Source organism: Harpegnathos saltator, unplaced genomic scaffold, assembly GCF_003227715.2.
Source record: "Harpegnathos saltator strain DR-91 unplaced genomic scaffold, Hsal_v8.6 scaffold135, whole genome shotgun sequence".
NCBI classification, from domain to species: domain Eukaryota; kingdom Metazoa; phylum Arthropoda; class Insecta; order Hymenoptera; family Formicidae; genus Harpegnathos; species Harpegnathos saltator.
Genome location: NW_020229912.1, coordinates 408,186 through 429,062, shown reverse-complemented (window position 1 = coordinate 429,062; position 20,877 = coordinate 408,186). Strand labels below are relative to the sequence as shown.

Here is a 20,877-nt window from a genome sequence, read left to right as displayed (position 1 = left end):
AAATTTTTGTAGCAACAGAGAGGGCTCCCAAGAGGTCCGGAGGTATTTGAAGAGCGGTGATAATACCAATTGTTTTAGCTACGCTGAAGATAACATGAACATTTATACTATATTATATTTCGATTACCATGGCGATACAAATTACCGACGATATAAAAATATCGTGTAAATACATCTTTAGCACTGTAAGTCTGTTTCTTGAACTTTTCACACTTAACTCCTTCGTTCTTACTTCTCCCGTTTGAATATATAATATAATATGCGTTTGTCTCATTTTAAATATAAAATTGATAGTTTAAATATCATTCAGAAGTTGCGTTTATAAACATTCTGCTTACACAGCGAAAAGATCATTGAAATCTGCAAATAAGGATCAGCGTTACATCATTGCTACCAGTATATATCGAAAAAGCATATAGTAGTATATATTACATGATAATATTCCTTTATCTTGTCATATTTTGAACTCGTAATTATATATAAACAGTATATAGTACACAATACAGTATATAGTTTATAAAAGGTACCGGGACAGTGAAATGTCACAAAAACTAAGCATTTTAGAAGAAAATGTTTCAGATAAAAATTGTAGCGTTTCAAAAGATCTATTTACTGACCTTATGAGTTTGACCTTGGGTGGCGTCGCCAAGATCAAGGACAAGGTCACCTTGATTTTTTTAAACAGGAACTCCAATTTTTTATTGCACATTCTTATAGCCTTTCTTCAGACATTTTCAAAGCACTATAATTTTTTCCAATTTGAATAAGCCGTTTCGAAATTATTGAATTTTTTTTTATAAGATCTAGCTAACCAAGGCAAGATCAAAGAAGTATCCAGCTAGACGTTGTCCTAAACGTCGTCCTAAACGTCCCAGGAATTGTCCTAGACGTCCCAGACGTCAACCTAGACGTTCCACACGTCGTCCAAAACGTCCCAAACGTCGTCCTAAGCATCACAGGGTCATTCTACACGTCCGAGACGTCATACTATACGTCCTAGACATCGTATTAGACGCCTAGACGTCGTCCAAGACATCTCAAACGTCATCCTAGACGTTTCAGACGTCGCCCTAGACGCCCCAGATGTCCTAGACGTCCCAGACGTCATCCTAGACGTTCCAAGAGTCATCCAAGATATTCCAGACATCGTTCTAGACGTCCCAGGAGTCGTCCTAGACGTCTCAAGAGTCTTCATACTTGTCCGAGGAGTCGTGGAAAATGTCCTAAACGACCCAGGAGTCATGAAAGATGTCCCAGACGTCATCCTAGATGTCCCAGGAGCCATTCAAAACGTACCAAGAGTCGTGCAAGATGTCCCAGATTTCATCCTAGACGTTTCAGGAGTCGTGCAGGACGTATCAGACGACGTCTTATACGTTCCAAGTGTCTTCCAAGGCGTCCCAGACATCGTGCTGAATATCCCAGGAGTCATACAAATGTCCCATGTCATCCTAAACGTCCCAGATGTCGTCCTAGACGTTCCAGACGTCGTCCTAGACGCCCCAGTCGTCTTAGACGTTCCAGACGTCGTATAGTCGTGCCAGGAGTCATCCAAGACGTCCCAAATGTCGTTCTAAACGTCACAAACATCGTACTAAACGTCCCAGGAGTCGTCCAAGACGTCCTAGACGTCGTGGTAAATGACCCAGGTGTCGTGCAAATGTCCCAGATGTCGTCCTAAACTTTCCAGGTGTCGTGCTAGACGTCGCAGACGTCTCAGACGTCATGCTAGACGTTCCAGACGTCATCCTAGACGTTCCGGGCGTTTTACTAAACGTCCCAGGGGTCGTGCAAGATGTTCCAGGAGTCGTCGAAGACGTTCCAAAAGTCGTGCAAGATGTCCCAGATGTCGTCCTAGATGTCTCAGGAGACGTGCAGGTGTCCCAGATGTCGTCCTAAACGTCCCAAGTGTCATTCTAGATATTTCAGACGTCGGCCTCGCGCTACCACCTCTCACACACTAGTTAGCTTCGCTACCAGCCGCGGGGTCGCGTCACCGTCGCTCGGCTACAGCACCTCGCGCCAGCGACGCGGCGGCACTAGCTTAGCTATTGAAGCTGCGTTCCGAAATTCACTGCCAGTACTGAAAATACATAGTTTGTGTCACGTATATTATAGATTTTCAGTGCTATCAGTGAATATCGGAACACATCCTTAGCCGCGTCACTCGGCTCACTATCTTCTCAATCGGCTGCTTCTTATCATTGCCGTCGTCGGCCAGCTGTAGAAAAAAAAAGTAGCTTCGCTCATACCCGCTATGACGCAAGAGCGACAAGATAAAACACGAGTAGCGGCGGATTGTCCTTCTGTTTCTTCTTCTTCTTCTATTTGCACGCTGGCAACAGTCGTTAGATCATATGGCTCGTGCTTGGGCACGAGAGGCTTTGATGCCTTTTGAATACCATCTTGGCCCGTGTTCTTTCGTTTGATTTCTATAATTAATAACTTGATAGTTATTGCGAATATCGCAAAATGGTATGGAATTTGATATTGGCCTTAATCCGCTGTATGTTTCCATGAATTTCCCGGTGATGATTATCGGGAGCAGTTAGACCTCGTTTCCGGCAGTGAACATAGAATGAAAACTGTGTTCGAAAACACAGTTGATCTGTTCTTTTTAGCTGCATTACTGAACTGGTGCAATAAGTTAAAGTGAGAAAAAATATAGTTGTCTCATTCTAACTTATTGCACTAGTTCCGCAGTGACCGCAGTGCAGCTGAAAAGAACAGATCAAGTATTTCATTAGTCTGTTCTTTTTAGCTGCACTACTGAACTGGTGCAACAAGTTAGGATGAGACAACTATATTTTTTCTCACTCTAAAGCTAAGACTCCATGCATGCGGTGAGCTCCGGCAAACGGCTGCGGTGACCAATCAGGAGACAGACACATGCCGGAGCTTGCCGCAACCGGACTTGCGCCTCCCTCCTGATTGGTCATCGCAGCATTTGCCGCAGCTCACCGCATGCATGGAGTCTTAGCTTTACTCATGCACCGGTTCAGCGGTGCAGCTAAAAAGAACAGACTCCTTGTCTAACTGTAGCGATCATGAGACTCGATATATTATCCAGACTGAAAACATTTGCCTTTGCAAACATTTTCTACATACCTAAAATTTATTTGATCAAAGAATATTTTTAATAAATAATAATTTTCGGAATCGGAATAAAATTGTATGTATATAGCAAAACCTGAAATTGTGTATACATAGCAATGTACAAATCTAATTTTGTGGATGTATATATATATTTATTAAAATAATATACAATGTATAAAAAGGCAGAAAAGATAAATTTACGTATTAAGTAATAAGTAATATGAAATTATAATATTATTATTTGCAGAAGTAGGATTATTCACAATGTTGAGACTGGAAATTATGTTGAATTTTCAATTCCCAATAAATGATTAAATCTAAAATAAATAACACTAGTCAATATTTATTATCCTAATTTATATTTAAAACTATTTTAATATTATCTTAATTCTATGCTGAAATAGTATGTTAAATTATTAATTAATAATACTTAACCTTATTGTGTTTAACATTATCTTACAATTATTTAAGATAATGTTATGTATATAAATCCAAATTATAAATCTGAGTCCATTGGCTCATTTGATATTCGTCACACGTACTATACACATACATGTACAGGTCGAGACCGATGTGTTTAGCCACGGTAGTTGACGTTAAAAAGAGACAACACGGTCTCTAGCTTAACCATCTCTCTCTCTCTCTCTCTCTGACCATTCCGTATCATGGAGAGAGTAGGGCAGTGCTTCTTCCAATATGGTTATATTTCAATGCTGGCTATGCTCAAGATAATACAAACATTTATATCATACTATATTTCGATTACCATCGTGATATAAATTACCAACGATACAAAAGTATCATATAAAAACTTCAAAATTATGATTTTATTTTATTAAAAGCATACATATTTTACTTTAACAAAATTATTGATAAATATCTAAACAATCAATAGTACAGTACAATATACGTTTCTTAAGAAGTTGTATTTGCATTAGGTCCACGTCGGCGGCCAAAGGTTTGTACAACATTGACAAACCTACGGTTATATTGGATGCGCCGTTTGGCACGACCAGTTTTTTTCTTACTTTTCTCTTGCTTTTCAACCTGATAACATATATATTGATCTAAATAGTAAACACTAATATATTACAATTATATTATAAATGCAACTAACATATAAATCTATAAGATATTAGAAATATAACATGCAAATATTTCTTTGTTTTGTCATTGCACAGATATATAAATTATAAAACCAATTATGTAGTTCTAGTTGCATATATAACAATAAAATTAAAAGATACACTTGATTGAATGATTTTTACCTTTGGTGTTTGTGCCTTTACTTTGCCAGCTCTTGCCAGAGAACCATGGACTTTTCCTAAACAAAGCAAATGGATTGTTGTAAACACTTTAATTTTTTCTTTATATCTTACAAGTGACTTGATAGTAAAAAGATTTTACAAATCCAAATTGTGGCAATTATATACATTGGCAGTCATATACAGTTACACAAGTCTATTAAATTTTATTTTAATGGCATAATAGTTTATCTTACTGACATTAATAGTATATATTAGTTTACCTCCTAACAATGGTACGGTCAATTCAAGAGTATTTGATGGAAGTTCACTGATACAAGTTTCATTCAACAACAAAGCCCCATTGCAATACAAGTGAAATTCATCTTGCAAACCTTGAAGGCAAGCAATTCTTTCCTACAAAGATATAAATATCACAAATTACACATTTTTCTATTTATTTAACCTTTTCGCTACTAATGGTGACTATAGTCACCCAATGTTTAATGTTCGCGATATATTAATGGTGACTATAGTCACCCAACATCTGACGCTATCTATTATAGGATGTGTATCTGTTGAATGAAGAATTAATAATTTACATTATAATTACATCTAACGCCACTAGGCGTTAAAAGTTAGATTCTCCTCACTGTATAATTTAAGTATGTCCACGTTGGGGTTAGCCCGTATACCGTGGTAGCACATTCGCGAGCAAAGCCGCCGTAGCGAAAAAGTTAAACATAATATCATGTTATGTATATATCATAAAAATATCATTAAAATTATTTATGTAGGAAACTTTTCAGAAAACAAAAGTTTCATTACTTTCGTTCATGGATAAATTTACATATTATTCTCGCATTAGTGCTCGTTCTAACGTTATACATAAGCGCAAATGCTAAATTATCATTTTAATGCTTTACGCTTGAAAATTGTCGCTCAAGTGCAATATAACTATGGAATAAATGAATATCAAGATAATACCACAAACTACAAAAGATCACAATACCTTCAAGTGTTCTATTTTCTCGTCGCCCTGGCACTCGATAACAGTCGTTTCCTGCCCACGGATTGTTAGTTGCATCATGATAATCTATTTGATACTTTAATGTATCGAAAATTTACAAGAACTGTCAGCGTGCAATATTTCAGAAAATTTGGCTCGACACAACGCGTGTGCGCTTCCTCGTGTTGCTTTGAGTTTCAGCTTTCAGGTAGAGAATACGTGAGTACTTGGACTTTCTTCTCCAACGGAAATCCCGTGCGCATGTGCATATATGATTGATATATAATATATATATATGATCCGACAGCTGTGCTAGTGGCCTCTGCAGGCAGGATGCAGAACATTCATGAGAATTCTCACTGCTGCGACACCCGACTTGCGACGATTCGATATCCAATAGGAGAGTCGGTTTCTGCTGGCACTATTTTTGTCTCCAGCAAACGAACTCTGCTATTGGACGTCGGCCATTGCATATCGCACCCTAAAGGTGATGTAAAACCTCCATTATTGTGCAGCGAAATATAAGAAGGTAACCAATCAACCTTTTGCTTTTGCTTTAAGATTGGAAATCATCACCGTGGCGCTTCTTGCAATGCGCCACGTCTATACGCAGGAACCAGCGAGTTCAATATCCTTTCCAGTTTAGCCGGCCGATGGGATCACAAGTTTGAGACTACTCCTAAAGTCACAAATTGTTTGGTCAATATGGCTGATGGCACTATCTTGTTTCGTGGTACATAATTCAGGCTTGCGGAGATCTCGTTAAGTAATTTCCTTTTTAACATACAATTTGTTGCGCGCTTGTGTTATATTTTTTTCGGTAAAACTATAACACACGCGCAAGATAGCGCAGACGAATGAAATCGAAGAAGAAAATCGTTACGTTCAATACATATATCTCGCTCTTTTTCTAAAATGGACGATAATTACTTTGCTTCATATCGAACTTCATGATATCGAGGAAGTCAGACACGATCATACTTAATTTTAGAACATAATTGAAAACGCGAATAAATAATCAATCCTGATATATGTCAAACCGTTCGTGTCTTTTAATCTTCACGTTGAAACGAGCGATGAGTTTCTGGCGTAAAGCGGAAGTTCATTACACGCATTATTATCCTCTCTTTTATTTTTTCCTGTTTAGTTGAGTTTATTTCATTTGTCATGGTTGTAGGTTATAATTACGAGCGTACCATAGGGAGAATTGCATTATTCGCTAAATGCGTTACAGAGGAAACGTCATTTACGAGTGCAATTTTGCGAATGTTATCTCGCGGGCAATTATCGATTTTTGCCGCGAGTCTAGCATTCGAGTTACTAATTTATTTATTTTGGAAATGCACACACCGCGCGCGTAGAAACCGCGGTGTTATTTTCACTGTTACGTCTCGCTCGTTACGAGCGAACATCGAAGGTAAGTCGCGCGTCGGAGTGCGCTTCGAACATTTTTTCCCGGCGTGAAGCCCTCTTCGTTGCGCACGACTACAAGTTGTCGCGTGTAAAATCAAATCGCCCACAGACATGCAAACAGAGTTGTAGCGACATATGAACATGTATAAATGAACCGGTAGATGTAAGTCAAACGCGCAAAAGAGTGTACGAAGCAGCAAACTGCGACATCGCGAAAATACATACGGACAGCGCAGGCTCCTAATAGACGGCTCTCGGGGCCGGTTTTTCAATCGTGGTTTAAACTAAAGATTATCTAATCCTTCCTTGATCCATAAACCTAGTTTTACATCTTGTGTGTTTTTCAAGCATGCGCTTGAAAGACAGTTTAGGATAAACCTTTGTTATTCTTAAGTTGGCAACGAAAAGTCATCGCTGTGCGGGTCACTTTTAGACACGTGGAGATTTAATTCTAATATGAATGCAGTCTAGGGCACTCGCACAACGTGGAAATCTTGCAATATCGTAAAACTTTTCACAAAGTCTTCGAGTATCTTCTTCTGTAATTAGAAATTTTACACACGCAGATCTAAGTTGAGCAATTGCCCATGAGACTTTATTAATTATTTTACTTGTACTTTTATGAACATCAATAAAATCATCTACGTTTATCAAAAAAGATCCACTAGCGCTTAAAAAGATCTTAATGTTAATAATATCATTTCATACGCACTGAAAGAGCCTAATTTCTGGAAAAAATAAAAAAAAATACAATATAAATAAATTTTATATTATTTATATAATATTCATTATTAGTAAACATCATATTTTGCAACTGGTTAATTAGTTAATTAGTTAATTAGTTAAAATCAATATAATTGAAAAATATTCTATATATGTCATTTAATTTATGAGACATACATCAATACCTTTCAGTTGGTAATTGGATAGTCTTGAATTTTTTCTATTAACATATGAACTGTAGTTTTGGATAAGCGAAATCTTTGAAGAAATACTTTTTCATCTCAAATTTCAAAATGATTTGATCTTCGCCTTACAACATGATTTTTTCTCATGTTGATATGTTTTATATGTCCTAAAATATCCTCATTTTCACTACTCTTTTCACAATATTCTTCATCAAACATCGTAACAAATATTTGATCTTTTTTATAAATATTTAACAATATGATTTTAAATACAATAATGGAAACACTATATTGTAGCAACGTTTATTAATCCATTAAACGACGTTTAATAAACGGTCATCGATCGCAGTTTAGTTAAACTATTTAAACTACTTTAAACTACATTTTATTCTGATCTATCAGAATAAAACAGTGGGAAAACAGCCTAGTGCTTTTGAACAGAGTTTAAACTACGATCTGAGTTTAAAGCATTATTGAAAAACCGATCCTTGAGAGGAGTCTCAAAAGATAAATAAAGGACGCTTCTTAGACGTCTCCGAAATCTTTGCCCGAACTTTGCGCCGTGTGGAGACGCGACGGCAACGGCGATACACGCTCGCCTGTGCATTTCCTCCGGAATCTTCTCAATCAGCGGGCGCTATTAATGCCCACGGGGGGAGACGTGTGTTGCGTGTGTCATTGTACACAGAAAATATCTCTGATCGATACCGTGCACGTGTGCACGTGTGTACACACGCATACGCACGCACACATGTACGCGCGCATGCAAAAGTACGCGGAAGAGCTTGAGGAGCAATGCGAAAAGCGGGCACGGGTCGTGCGCTCGGTTACTTGCGCGCGTGGTGCAAATTTTATTATGGCATTAACGTGCTCCATAATTCTCTCAACGGCATAGCGACGGAGTGAAATCAGCGCATCATCGCGGTGCCTCGGGCTATCGCGCGCTATTCGATTACCGTCGCCCAATAATTTTATTGACAATAATTATTTCCCCAAATAGACATCGCGCGCGGCACTATCAGACACACACTGTGAGCGCGCGCGCCTGTGTGCGTGTGTGTGTGTGTGTGTGTGCGCGCGCGTGGAAACGTCGATAATGTTCTAATATTGGATTTGCGTAAATTCTACTATGTGGGTTACACGCTGGGCATCTCTCTCCTCGTTCCCTTCGCGCTCGAGAACGCGCGCGTTATCTCGCGACGTCTGCGAGGCCGAGTTCATCGTGCGATAACGCACGTCGCGTCGCGGATCGCGCGTTTCAGCGACGACCTCGCATCGCGAGTCGAATCGCCGCGAATTACGACGAATCCGTCGAAGGAGGCGGCCGTATTATGACGGGCTAGTTCAAACAGTACGTGTGCGTGGAGCCGACGAGGCGGCGTGCTCGGCAACTCGATCGTTATTCGACACTCGACAAGCGTAGCGCCCCGCACTCGATATCGAGCGCGAACATCCCCGCGGCCGCGTTCGCGAGTCGCAGCCTGGGCCCTGCGGAGTAGGGCCCGGGATGATGCAGGCCGCCGGGGAGGAGAAGTTGCGCACACGTGATGCCCCGCGAAAAATCCTGCCGGCGGCGCCCAAGGCCGGCTGAGAATCGGGGACGATGTCGAGCGCCCTTCTCGAGGACGCTGTATCGGCCAAGCGGCCGCGGGGCGGGGGGCGGGAGGGGTAGATGAGAAGAAGGTGGCGGAAGAGGGCAGCAGGTTAGAGCAGCAGTCGACGGTGGTAGCAGCGCGCTGGTAGGGGATGGTTGCGGTGGTGGTTTGCACGGACAGTAGGGGTGGCGCGCGGTCGTAAGCGCCATCTGGCTGTTCAGTGCCCGGCCACCCTCGGTACGATCCTGGTGTGATTCGCGTTCGCGATTCCGGATTATCGCGGTTAGTTTGCCGAGCCGAGGATTGGAACACAGTGCACCCCCGTGCCTTAACACAGTGACCAGTGCATGCCTTGAACGCGACGCAAAAAGGTAATTACCAGAGCGACGGCGATCTCAAGAGAGCGAGAGAGAGAGCGAGAGAGAGAGAGAGAGAGAGAGTGAGAGAGTGAGGGAGAGAGAGCGAGAGAGAGAGAGCGCGAGAGAGAGAGAGAGAGAGAAGGAGAGAGTGACTCGGGCAAGAGAGACGCGCGGATGTGACCAAAGAGTGGAGAATTAATTAAGGGGAACGCAGCGGCGGTGACGTTGGCGGCGGCGGCGGCGGAGGTGGCGGAAGAGGAGGTGGAGAGAAGGCGGAGCACGATCGAGGGTAACGACAAAGACGATGACGATGACCACGACGATTACTACGACGATGACGTCATCGACGGACAGACAGACGAACGACCATAAACCCACCATAAGGGTAATGCCGATGACGGTGCGGTGTTATGGACGTCGTGTTCCAGGATCGCTCTCCTCGGGTTCTTCGCGACGGTACCGAGACGAGACGCACGCGAGTTGGATCGATCCGCCCGCCTGCCGCCCCGATACCGCGATACGTCATGCCAGCCGCACTCGGCTGCGAGCAGAGAAAGAGGGTGCATGTCGTCGTCCTAAGTCCGAGGTGCTTTCCTTCCCCCGAAGACGCGCGTAACGCGCGTCTGCCTGTCTGCGTATCATGCTTCGGAACCGGCTCCGGAACGACGATATCGTAGGCGACGTCGCGACTCTGTCCTCGGCAGAGAGCAGAACGTTTCTCTCCTCGCCTCATCCACGTCGCTCGATCGCGTCCGTCGGGTCTGCCTCCCGCGCGCGATTGATCGTCGGGAATCAACCCGACGTGGTATTGCGGCGCGACGAGGGACACGGGACGCACGCGTCATCGCCGTCCGTCCGTCCGTCCGTCTTTACGTACGTACGGTCGACGGAAGAAAGCTCTCGCGAACACTTTCACGCGTCGACGAACTTCATAGAGCGCCCGCTGGTCGCGATAGGCAAACTCGTCCTCTGAAAATCGCTAAAAAAGTCAATCCTCCCCCATCGTACAAGGACGCGTTGCGGAACTCTGCGGGTGAGCGAGGTCTGCTCGTTCAGACTGAGTCTGCAGCTTTGGGAACGTCGTTTTTTTCTCCCTTCAATATGATAGCTCATATACCGGTTCGTTTTTCATGCGAAGGGAAACCAGAAACGCAAGCTGCTTCGAGACCGAAATTAGTAGGCCCAACGCGTCTGTTTTGACGTCGTGAGGCAGTCGAGAATCGCGTTCGGGACTCATCGCTCGGATACGATTGGTCGAGCGCCGATCGCCTCCCGGTGCATGCGCAACCGCGTCGTCGGATTCCGTATGTCGCAGCGGAGCGACTCGATTATGCTTCCATGAGTTTGAATCTCTCTCGCTCGAGAGAGGTTCGATCGGCCTTTCAACTCTCTCCCCCGCGTCCTGTCGCACAGTAGGTCGATTCGATAGAAAACCCGAACACAGACTGAAATTTTTTTGGCTATAAAGACTCTGAAAGTGACTCTAATTATCGTTCAAAGGTTTATTAAACTGAATATGAAGTAAAAAGTTGAAACAAATTTGTTATTGATACGAACATCAAATATGTATAGAACATAATATTTATAGAGAATTGAATGATATTTAAGGTATCTGTTTAAAGTAATGCCGCATGTAAACGTTAATATTGTTTGCAGTGACACTTTTCTACTGCTTTTGTTCTTAGTTAGAGCTACTAGATCAATTATTAAGATTCAAAATTTGTTCTTGTCAAATAAAAAGCTTGATGCATTTTAAAAGCATCTTTGAAGCACGAGAATGTAAAATTCTCGAAGATGTATAAAAGAAGTTTTGAAAGATCTTGAGAAATTTCTTTTTGGAGAATATACAGGAACCTTCCCTTAACGTAATTAAGGTTCATTTGTTTGCACCTTTTTGCTCCTTTTCGAAAAAACAAAATTTTGTATGAACGAAACTCAACTAGACTTCAATCAAAAATGACAAATGAATAGCGATAGTAGGATATATACCTCTAAACGTAATAAATCCACGCATTCTCTCTCAATTTGCAACTTTTTATTGTATTTTTATTGTTATTTTGTTTTTGTATATTTTCATTATTTTATTTTTTTGTAATTTTTATCATTTATTTATTTTTTATTTTTTGCTAGTTTTATTGTTTTTTATGTGTTTTTTATTATTTTTTGTTATTATGTTTTTATTATTATTATTTTGTTATATAATTATTATTAGTATATTATATATCTTGCATAAATCAAAATAATCCCCTAAGTCACTATCAATATCGAATTCTATGGGAATGTCACTATCTCTTGAAGATACTAACAAATCAGTGGCTTCAGGGAAGGAAGTTTTTTTTTAGATTTAAATGACTTTCGCCGCAACAATGTAACGATCTGAAGTCACAAGCAAGTACTGTAAGATATCTTCATTCGTCACTTCACGATTTGATTTTCTTGTATGCTGTTCACGAGTTTTCCTGTAATCCTTATTACGCACCTCTGCAGCCTCTTTTGGCCGATAGGCATCAAAAGATTCTCAATAATAACAGATCTATGATTGAAATATTTTATGGATTGATATTGACATGAAATACCAACCGTATAACTCAATAAGTAATAAAGCTGTTTTTTTTGGTAAAATTGCAAGTACAAGCATTAGATGCAAGATACGAGGCCTCATAGCAGAAAAATTAATTGGTCAAGCTTCGAATGTCCTCATTGCTCTAGCCTTACGCTAGTGCCGGTGTAATGCGGACAATAATAATGCAGGATAACAAAGTTAAAGGGGAATAAATTGAGGGTTATGCAGGATATATATTTCGCACCGTGAGTAAAACATTGGTATATCTAATAAACATCAATTATCAGTAGCATACGTAATGACTTCCCATTCAATAGTGTAAATGTGATAAATAACACGTGTGCGTCCTATAACAATAACGTTATCGAATGGAAAATTATGACGTTGATGCTACGTTACTGATAATTGGTGTTTACTGGATGTGTAGTTAATTTGTTAAATTATAATGAATGCACCTATGTTTGTAACAAAATAGTATAATGTTATTTTATATATTGTTCTATTCATAACAATTCGAACTGTGATTAGTAGACTATGTTTATCACATTATGGTAACGAGACAATTTATTTTCCCTAAAAATCATTCGCATTATATTTTAGATTATTTATATTTTAAATTATTTTAGTATTATATTCTAGTATTATATTTTAGATTATTCCAGATTATAAATGAAACATCTATATATTTTAACGTATTTCAGACCTCTTTTAGACATTATCTTCGTGACATCTTTTTCTGCTCTCAAAAAGCTTTTTCTGCCTCCAAGTTATTTCTGCGTTAGTTTTTTAGCTTTTTCTGAATACAAAAATAAAGCAGTATTCTAATGAGATGTTGACCCCAGTGTGTCGTCTTCATCAGACGAAACAGCACCGATGAATAAGCGTGACAAGCGAAATTGACTCGCTATCAAAGGGATCGCTTCAAAAGTCAATTTTTTGGAGGGAAAAGACTGATTTTCTGAAAATCGAGCCGAGATCGCCTATCGCTACTACCGAGCCATGTTCACCGCGTAATCGCGCGCGCGGCCGCTCCTCGGCGACGGCTCGGGCGCCGTTCTTCGGATACCCCGGTGAGCCGAATGCAAATACACTCGCACGAAACGTGCGCACGTGCACGCGCGCGCATATGCACAAACGGCCGATCGATTTTCCGTTCCCGATTCCGCGGTGCCCGCGGCATGCAACGATTGCCGGCGAGCCGAGCACGCGCGCGCACGCACACATATACGCGCACCCGTATGTGTGTTCACACACACGTTCGCACACACTCACATCCACACATGGGGGACTCACGCGGGTTTTCTGTGTCGTTTCTCACGTAGGTCTCTCTCTCTCTCTCTCTCTCTCTCTCTCTTTCTCTCTCTCTCACGTCCGAGCCGTCGAGAACTGCTCTAGCATCGCGATGCGATTGTTCCTAGCTATAGAAACGAGCGACCAATGAGTCGCTCGCCGCGACTCTGCGTCCACGATCGGAGCGCCGGGATCGTTGTTGAGGATAGTGGGTATGTAGCAGTTTCTCACCCTCTAACACTGTCTCGCTTTTCCTCCTTCTTCGCTTGCCCTCTGCGCTCTGGATCCGAAGCGTGAACTGCCGAATCAAGGAGACACCCGGATCGCGCCGACGGGTCGCGAGTACCCGGCACGTGCTTCATCGAGAGCTTGCCCGTTCGCCTGCCGAGCGTGAACTTTGCGGAGAGCGAAAATATTTAGTTATTTTTTGACTTTTTTAACGAGCAGGAGGATCTCTTTTTCTTTCTCTTTTTTTATTGGAACCAGCGCGATGAGTAGGCAGCTGAAACGAGGTGATTTGAGGGTCCTCGTTCGGTCGACGAACGTGAACTTTATACGCGAAGAATATTTTTATTTTTCCCACGGGGAAGAAAATCCCGCTTTTTATATTGGAAAAGACGCGACGTACGACGAACGTGGACTTGGCGAGGGACATTTATGTATTTATTTTCTCAGTGGGGAAGAAGGTCCTTTTTTTCATATTGGAAAAGACGCGATGTACAAGCACCTGGAACGGCCGTAATTCACCAAATTGAGCTGTCGTAAGAGAAAAACTCAATTTCATCCCTCCACCGAATCGAGCGTCTCCTCGTCTCTCGGATCATTCGATCAATCAGTCAGTCAATCCAGTCGGTCAATCGTCCGATCAGTTTGGCTGGATATTCGATGCTTGATGAGCACGCACTGCAACGGAAGCATCTTTAAATCGCGAACGAATTACGTATTAAGAGGTCAAGTGTGAAATGACAGGCAAGCGGAAACATTTAACAGGCCGCTCTTTATATACCATGTACACGTACATATCACGTGTGCAGTTAATCGAACATGAGTTCATGAAAACTGGACTTAATTGCTGCCGGCGAAATCCGGGATTGCTTCAATCGAGAGCGCTATAACTCTATCTCTCTGTCTCTCTTTCTTTCTCCCTTTCCGCCTCCCCTTATGCTCATCGCACTCACGCACCCCTCGTCGCAGCCTTCCCTCCTTCTTTCGTAACGGCACGCTGGTTTTTCCAAAATATTCACTACATCACGTATATGTATGTGTGTGTGTGTGTGTGTGTACACGTATATCTTGTATTCACGCATGATATTGTTTGTTGACTACGTAAGCCCGACAAAACATTCACTGTGTGTACGTAGCTGTAACAAACAAGTATCGGATTAATGTTTCGTGATAGATCGACAGACGAGGGCCCGGAGCTTAAAGACTGAAATAGCGTTATTAAGTCTAGGATGCATTATGGGGCAGCAGCCTCGGCGATCGTGCAACGCGATCTTCGTCGCTACGTTCGGCGAAGACGCAAGGTCCTGTCGAATGTCAGAGTTTATCGCTGGAATTCTGAGCTAGAGAGAGTCCGAAAAGTCGAAATTTCTCTTCTATCGTTTTAGATCCCGACACTTCGACGCTTCACAAATCGACAACATCTACCTTGACGATACTTCGACACACGGTCGGAACAATCTCCCTAGACTCCATTTGACCTTAGAGCTGCTACTCGAAATAGCAAAATTCCGCTTAAGCTCGAATCCTCATCTCTTAAAAGTTTTTTGAATCACTAATTAAGAAATTGTTCGTTTACGTACTTGGGCGAGAGGCAAAGCGGCCGCCCGACCCGGCTCTCGTATAAATTCACGCAACTTATTTGTAATCCTTCGCAAGCCGCAAACGCTGCAAAGTTCCGGTAAGACGCAAGAAAGTACAAGCAAAATTTCGAGCTGGAAACCCATGCATGCGCGCGTGTCTTTCTTTCCAGTTAACAATATACCGTGATTAATAGTCCTCTTTCTGTCGGAGGAAGGGGGCGCTTTTTCGGAGCGGGCGTCTGGAGTTGGCGATACTAAAAATCCGATCGACAAGTAAACAGCGATTTTTCGTATTTTCCTCGCGAAAACGCCAAGTTTCAACGCGAATTCCCCGCGTATATTCTCTGGCGATCTAACCGCGTAGCTGCTACTCTGCGTTTTCACTCCGCCATTAGGCCGGGTGTACACACGAGGGTTTAACTCTAGGGAGAATAGTTTCCTCGGAATAAAACTCCGCTAACGCTGCGCGTCCACGCGGCGAGTTCCACGTCGGAGAACAAAATCCTCCCGCGAGACATTCCGTTAATCACACACACACACACAGTCATGGGGAAAATATCCAACTTTTTTGAGGGCTTGACTCCATTAAAAATTTCGTAACAGTTGGAACGGGGACTCATTATCATATCCCGACATGACTATTCGGCTGTGACGCATAAGTCGTCATGTTCGGTTATGATGGAGTAAGATAACGACAACACATAATAACAGATGTTATACTTGTCGATCGTTAACTCGCTGCAATAATTATGTCGCGACAAATAATTGGAGAGTAGATTATATATACGTTGTATATACAATTATATTATAACGAAAAATAATATTACAGTAATTACAACAAAACAAAATAGGTAACTACTGATGCGGCATCGCGATGGAACTCGATGCGGTCGGAAAATACCGTCCACCGAGCACGTAGCATTACCGTAACCGTAACCGTTATCGCTGAAGAAATATTACAATTTCGGATTTAGAATATCACGAACGGGGAAGGGGGGAGGGGGCGGACGGTACTCTCAACGTCGAGTATCAAAACCGATCTCCGATCCGGGATATTCGCTACAACTCGCAGGCCAATCGGAATGGATTCCTATCGATTCCTTTCGATTCGGCTGCTCCTTTTTTCTCCTTTTCTTTTTTACTCCATTTTTTCCCGGCGGCCTGTTGCCGACAGGTACTCGTGGAATATCAGGCGTTCGTGAATTTTCAAGTAACTCGGCGGCCGATATGTGTCGGCCCTATCGCAACGGTGCATTCACCCGCCTCTCTTCCCCCCCCACCCTAGAGGCGGGGGAGATTCTCTCAGACGAATCGTACGTCTCTAATCTCGTCGATCTAACATCCGTGCGCGCCTTCGCGAAAAGGCCGGCTCTCGACGGCGCGCTGTGCCTTTTCTCTCTCCTCTTATTTTTCTCACGGAGCAATCCGTATTTTAGAATCGAGCGAGATAAATGGTCACACCGCGCACACAACGCTCGCGTCCTCCTCCACCCCCTTCACATCCCTAGCTGTCGCTCGTTTTTCTCCCTCTCGGTCGCCGACTATGGAATAGCCACGACGCGGAAAATCGCGGAAATTCACGTTCAACTCGCCACGCGAGCGATCAATGTTAATAACAATTTTATTACACGCAATAATGGGCGCACTCGTAAAGTCTCCAGCCCCCCCCTCCCCCGTTCCCGTTCCCCGATAAGACGCGAGCTACCCCGTCGAGAGAACGTCGCATCTCCAGGCTGACCCCGACCTGCTTCGAAATGACGCTGACACCCCCGCATCCAGTCTGCGTCGGCTTTGCATTTCTTCACGGGGCCAGAACATCGTTAGAAGCGTGTCACGTCGAACGACGACGAGAGGACGGCGTCGGGGAGAAAGGGAGAGAAAGAGAGAGGAGGAGATCAGGGTTCGCTTTGTACTGCGATAACTCGCTAAAAATACGCGACGGTCGGATAGGACCGTCGCGCGGATGGACGTCGCTCGGGGTTGCGCTGCAGGCTGGGGCGGCGTCGCCGCGCTCTATCGCGCCGCTAAAGCGGAGACGCGGCGGCGTGCGTCAGGCATTGTCAATAACGCGACAAGACGAGACGGACGGCCAGCGACAATGCGTTACAACGTGCACGCGCGCGGAAACGTTCCATCTGCTGACTATTCTCTCGCTCTCACGCTCGCTCGGATCGCGGAAATCGGCTCTGTGCCGCGGGAGGGGGAGGGGGGAGTATCCGAGGGATGAATATTTAGTCGGTAGGTCCCGATTGATCTGAATCTGCATTCGCTCGATCAGACGGAGCGAACAATTGCTCTCGTGGAAGATTATACGGCGAAAGTACATTCGAGCGAATGTACATTTTCTCATCGGGGAAGAATGCTCCTCTCGGTGGAAGCGTACTTGCGCCGCCGGTGTATGCGAAGTATGTTACATTGGTAGCGAAAACGAATAACGATGTTCCCGTGTAGAAAAATGAATAGGGCTCTGGTAAGGGTCTGATTATTTTTCCCTAACATTAATCGGACCCTAGACAGACCCTCGGGATGGAAAGACAAGATGTGTAACATAAATGGTTTAACGGGGTTTTATAAGGCAATATTGTGAGGACCTTATAAGACAACAGAGCCTTATAAGGCAATATTAATGGGGGCTTAGAAGGGAATATTTTTATTATTTCTTTATAACCTTGTTAGATACAGAACAAGAATTTGTTACTTTAAAAATATAGCATACTTTACAATAAAATATAACGTTCTCTACATATAAAAATCCTGCTACTGTTTTTATTAAAGTTTGTTGCATTTCAAAACGAAGGCAATACCAGAAAAATCCTTGGAACAGATCAATGAATATGGCAACTAATAAAACTAATAAAATTTGTTTTTAATTGCGGTATAATTAAAAAATCTTTAAAAGAACCAGATAGAGAGCGTACCTACTAAAATAATATTAAACTATAACAATTTTATTACACGCTTCAGATCTTATTAATTTTCTATGACAAAACTTGATTTTGTATATCTAAAACATCCTTAAAAGGCCTTCTAAGGCCTTTTCCAGCTTTCTCTATCAAAACCTTATTTATTAAATCTAATCCCTAATAAATCCTTCTAAGGTCCTCATCAGTTTTCCTTATCAAATCCTCATTTCGTAAAATCTAAGTTTTCCTCAAAAAGGCCATCTCAGGGCCTGGTAATAATGAGATGTGGTAATAACGAGGTATCCCTTTTTAGGGTATCCTACTTTCAGCCTTATCGGGGCCTTACGCTTCATGAGAATGGCCCTAACAATTTTTTGCTCGGGGATATTCTTGTTGTTTGACGCGACCACGATTCTGATCGACTAGGAAACCAGACGAATCGCGATCAATCTCGAGTCAAGTTTCGGCTCGGCTATGTCGGTCGCGATTATCCGCGCGTTTCGTCTCTTTCCAGGCAACGCGAGTGTCTGTAAAATCGCCCGGGAGACGTGCTACTTTTCTCTTTTCCATTTTTCCCCTTTCTCAGACGCCTCTTCTTAGACATTCGCCTCGTCTCCGAAGCGGATAGTCGCAGCTTGACTTTTCCGCGTGCACCGGTGTTAATAATTTTCCGCGTAAATTTTGCACGGGCGAGCCGCAGCGACGCGTTTCCGTTTGCTTTGACGCGACCTCCATCTCTTGCATTATGAACACTACGTCCTTTTAATCTTCCCGTGGACGGAAGCGCGTTCTCCGTCGGATGAATTTCTTAGGAATGCCGTTAAAGACCGCCGCTAATATTCGCAGCTGAGGATGCTCGCGACGAACGGCGATCGGGACGTTTCGATTTCGAAGCTTGCGAAGCGCGTTACTTATTGCGTGATAATTTGATTCGCTGATTGCTCATTACGCACACATTTATTCACATGCAATCGTATAATAATTTATGCGCGAGCAATTTAACCTTTAACTTAATGCGGCTCTTTGTTTAATAAACACAGCGTGTTCACCGCGGCCGTTGCCCGCCGCGCGGATTGAAGTTGAAGTCGCTCGATGGGTCTCCGCTTCCGATCCGCTTAATATTTCCTGAAAGCAAACTTCTGACCAACTCACGGTCAGCCGCGTCATTTTGTTACGATGCGTTCTTGCATCGCTGTGCGATACGGGATGGCTCTCCTCAGGATGGTCTAAAACGAAATGAAGTAAGGACGATATAAGGGAAAATAGTTGTCGAAATAGAAGGGTGGCCGGGCGATTAAAATCCTTCGGTTTTTTATTTCGGTTTTTTATTTCGAGATGCTTCCGCTCGTCGGAGCGTAAACGCAAAGTGAAAGCATCAGCCTCGATGGAGGGTGTCCTCTCCCCTGCGATTCGCGGATATAAATCACCAGCCTCGATGTTCGATGTCCAGAAACGTATCAATGTGCGAGACAAACGGACCGTAACTTGGAGAACCGCTAATACGTCAATGTAAATCGGGCGTTCTATAGGAGATCTCGAAGCTCGTGGGTGCTGTCCAAGTGTGACCGTAACCGAACAGTTTCTCTTAGCGGTATCATATTTTTTAGCATCTTCTCCCGGCGTGTTCTTCCCTGCCGTCGACCTGCGCGTCAAAGCGCGAAGGTAAACTCGGCGCGGAAAGTGCAGACCTTGTTCGGACGTTCTGTATTTTGTACTTCTTCCCACACATTTCTCCGACAGCGGAAAATATTTCGCAGACTGTCTTCGTAGTTTTACGCGTAGGATGACTTGGGGAATAATTAAGAAGCGGCAATAATAAGAACAAATGGCCGGGCACTCGGGTGGCTCGGCATCGACCGGCTGAGAGCGACGAGACACCGCCGAGTTACGGCAAAACTCCGTGGAGCGACTTGTAAACGTAGACGGTGTAATACAACGCGCACGTTACAGCCGACAATTGCATGATTATCCGCGCCGGCGCGAAATTTGCGCGAACGTGACATTTATTGCGCAATTGAATAAAATTGATTGCGAAACGGAACGGCTACATTTTCTGCTTCGGCACGAAGAACTCGATAGCCCGTCCTGTCGGGATCAATTACCAATCGTGCAAATGCAAAACCTCAAAACGCACAACTCGCTAACGAGTCGCGTGAAATTTCATACGCGGTCGCCGGAGCAATTTTCGACGGGAATAATCGCGGGAAGAGCAAGAAAGAAAGAAAACACGACAATCGATAGCAGCTCGTCCGAATACGAAGTGGCAGAATCGCGCTCGCAGTTCGCGGAGGGTCTAATATTATTCCGAAATATCTGCTTTTAAGCGCTCGCGTTCTCCCAACGACGAAGAAACGTATCCCAGAGTGAACTGAGAAGGAAGCTGGCGGCACGAAGGAGATAGAGGGAGATGAAGATAAAGATGGTCGTCAGCCCCGATACGTGCGGCAATTAGGCGGCGAGATGCCAGTTTTGATAAACGCGACGACGTGAGCTCGACCTAAAATCCGGCGCGACATTGGGCCGCTAAAAATAGGAGACGTTTAGCCGTCCATTGAGATTCCGGATCGATCGATCGTCGCCGGCGCATCCTGGCGTGTAACGTCCACGAGTAACCGACATTTACATCGTTTGAATTTCGCTTTTCCAAGCGGCAGCAAGCGCTCGTATCGATCTGTTGACCGTCGGCGATGCC

General features: G+C 43.4%; 2 protein-coding genes across 10 annotated transcripts in view; one reads left to right on the top strand and one right to left on the bottom strand.

The window, feature by feature from the left end:
• Positions 1–3,896: 3,896 nt before the first annotated feature.
• Positions 3,897–5,623, bottom strand: LOC105192580 (uncharacterized). Its single transcript, XM_011156808.3, has 4 exons — positions 5,353–5,623; positions 4,625–4,757; positions 4,365–4,420; positions 3,897–4,143 (listed from the first exon to the last, which is right to left on the bottom strand). Exons 1-4 carry the CDS (start codon positions 5,428–5,430, stop codon positions 4,012–4,014), a joined length of 399 nt encoding a protein of 132 aa, XP_011155110.1. The 5' UTR covers positions 5,431–5,623; the 3' UTR covers positions 3,897–4,011.
• A 3,813-nt stretch (positions 5,624–9,436) lies between these two features.
• LOC105192582 (uncharacterized) overlaps positions 9,437–20,877 on the top strand; it is a 43,444-nt gene continuing 32,003 nt past the window's right edge. For 5 of the 9 annotated variants that reach the window (XM_025308044.1, XM_025308042.1, XM_025308043.1 and 2 more), the window contains exon 1: positions 9,437–9,636. The gene's annotated coding sequence lies outside the window, so the exon portion shown is untranslated. Of the gene's footprint in view, positions 9,637–13,605; positions 13,690–20,877 lie in introns of all 9 variants that reach the window. The other 4 variants (XM_025308047.1, XM_025308046.1, XM_025308045.1 and 1 more) reach the window with 2 other exon arrangements.

Coding starts and splice junctions, on each gene's coding strand:
- LOC105192580 (XM_011156808.3), bottom strand. CDS start 5,430: ATGATGCAACTAACAATCCGTGGGCAGGAAACGACTGTTATCGAGTGC. Junction 4,758..5,352: donor AGAAAATAGAACACTTGAAG/GTATTGTGATCT, acceptor ATATCTTTGTAG/GAAAGAATTGCTTGCCTTCA. Junction 4,144..4,364: donor TAAAGGCACAAACACCAAAG/GTAAAAATCATT, acceptor ATATGTTATCAG/GTTGAAAAGCAAGAGAAAAG.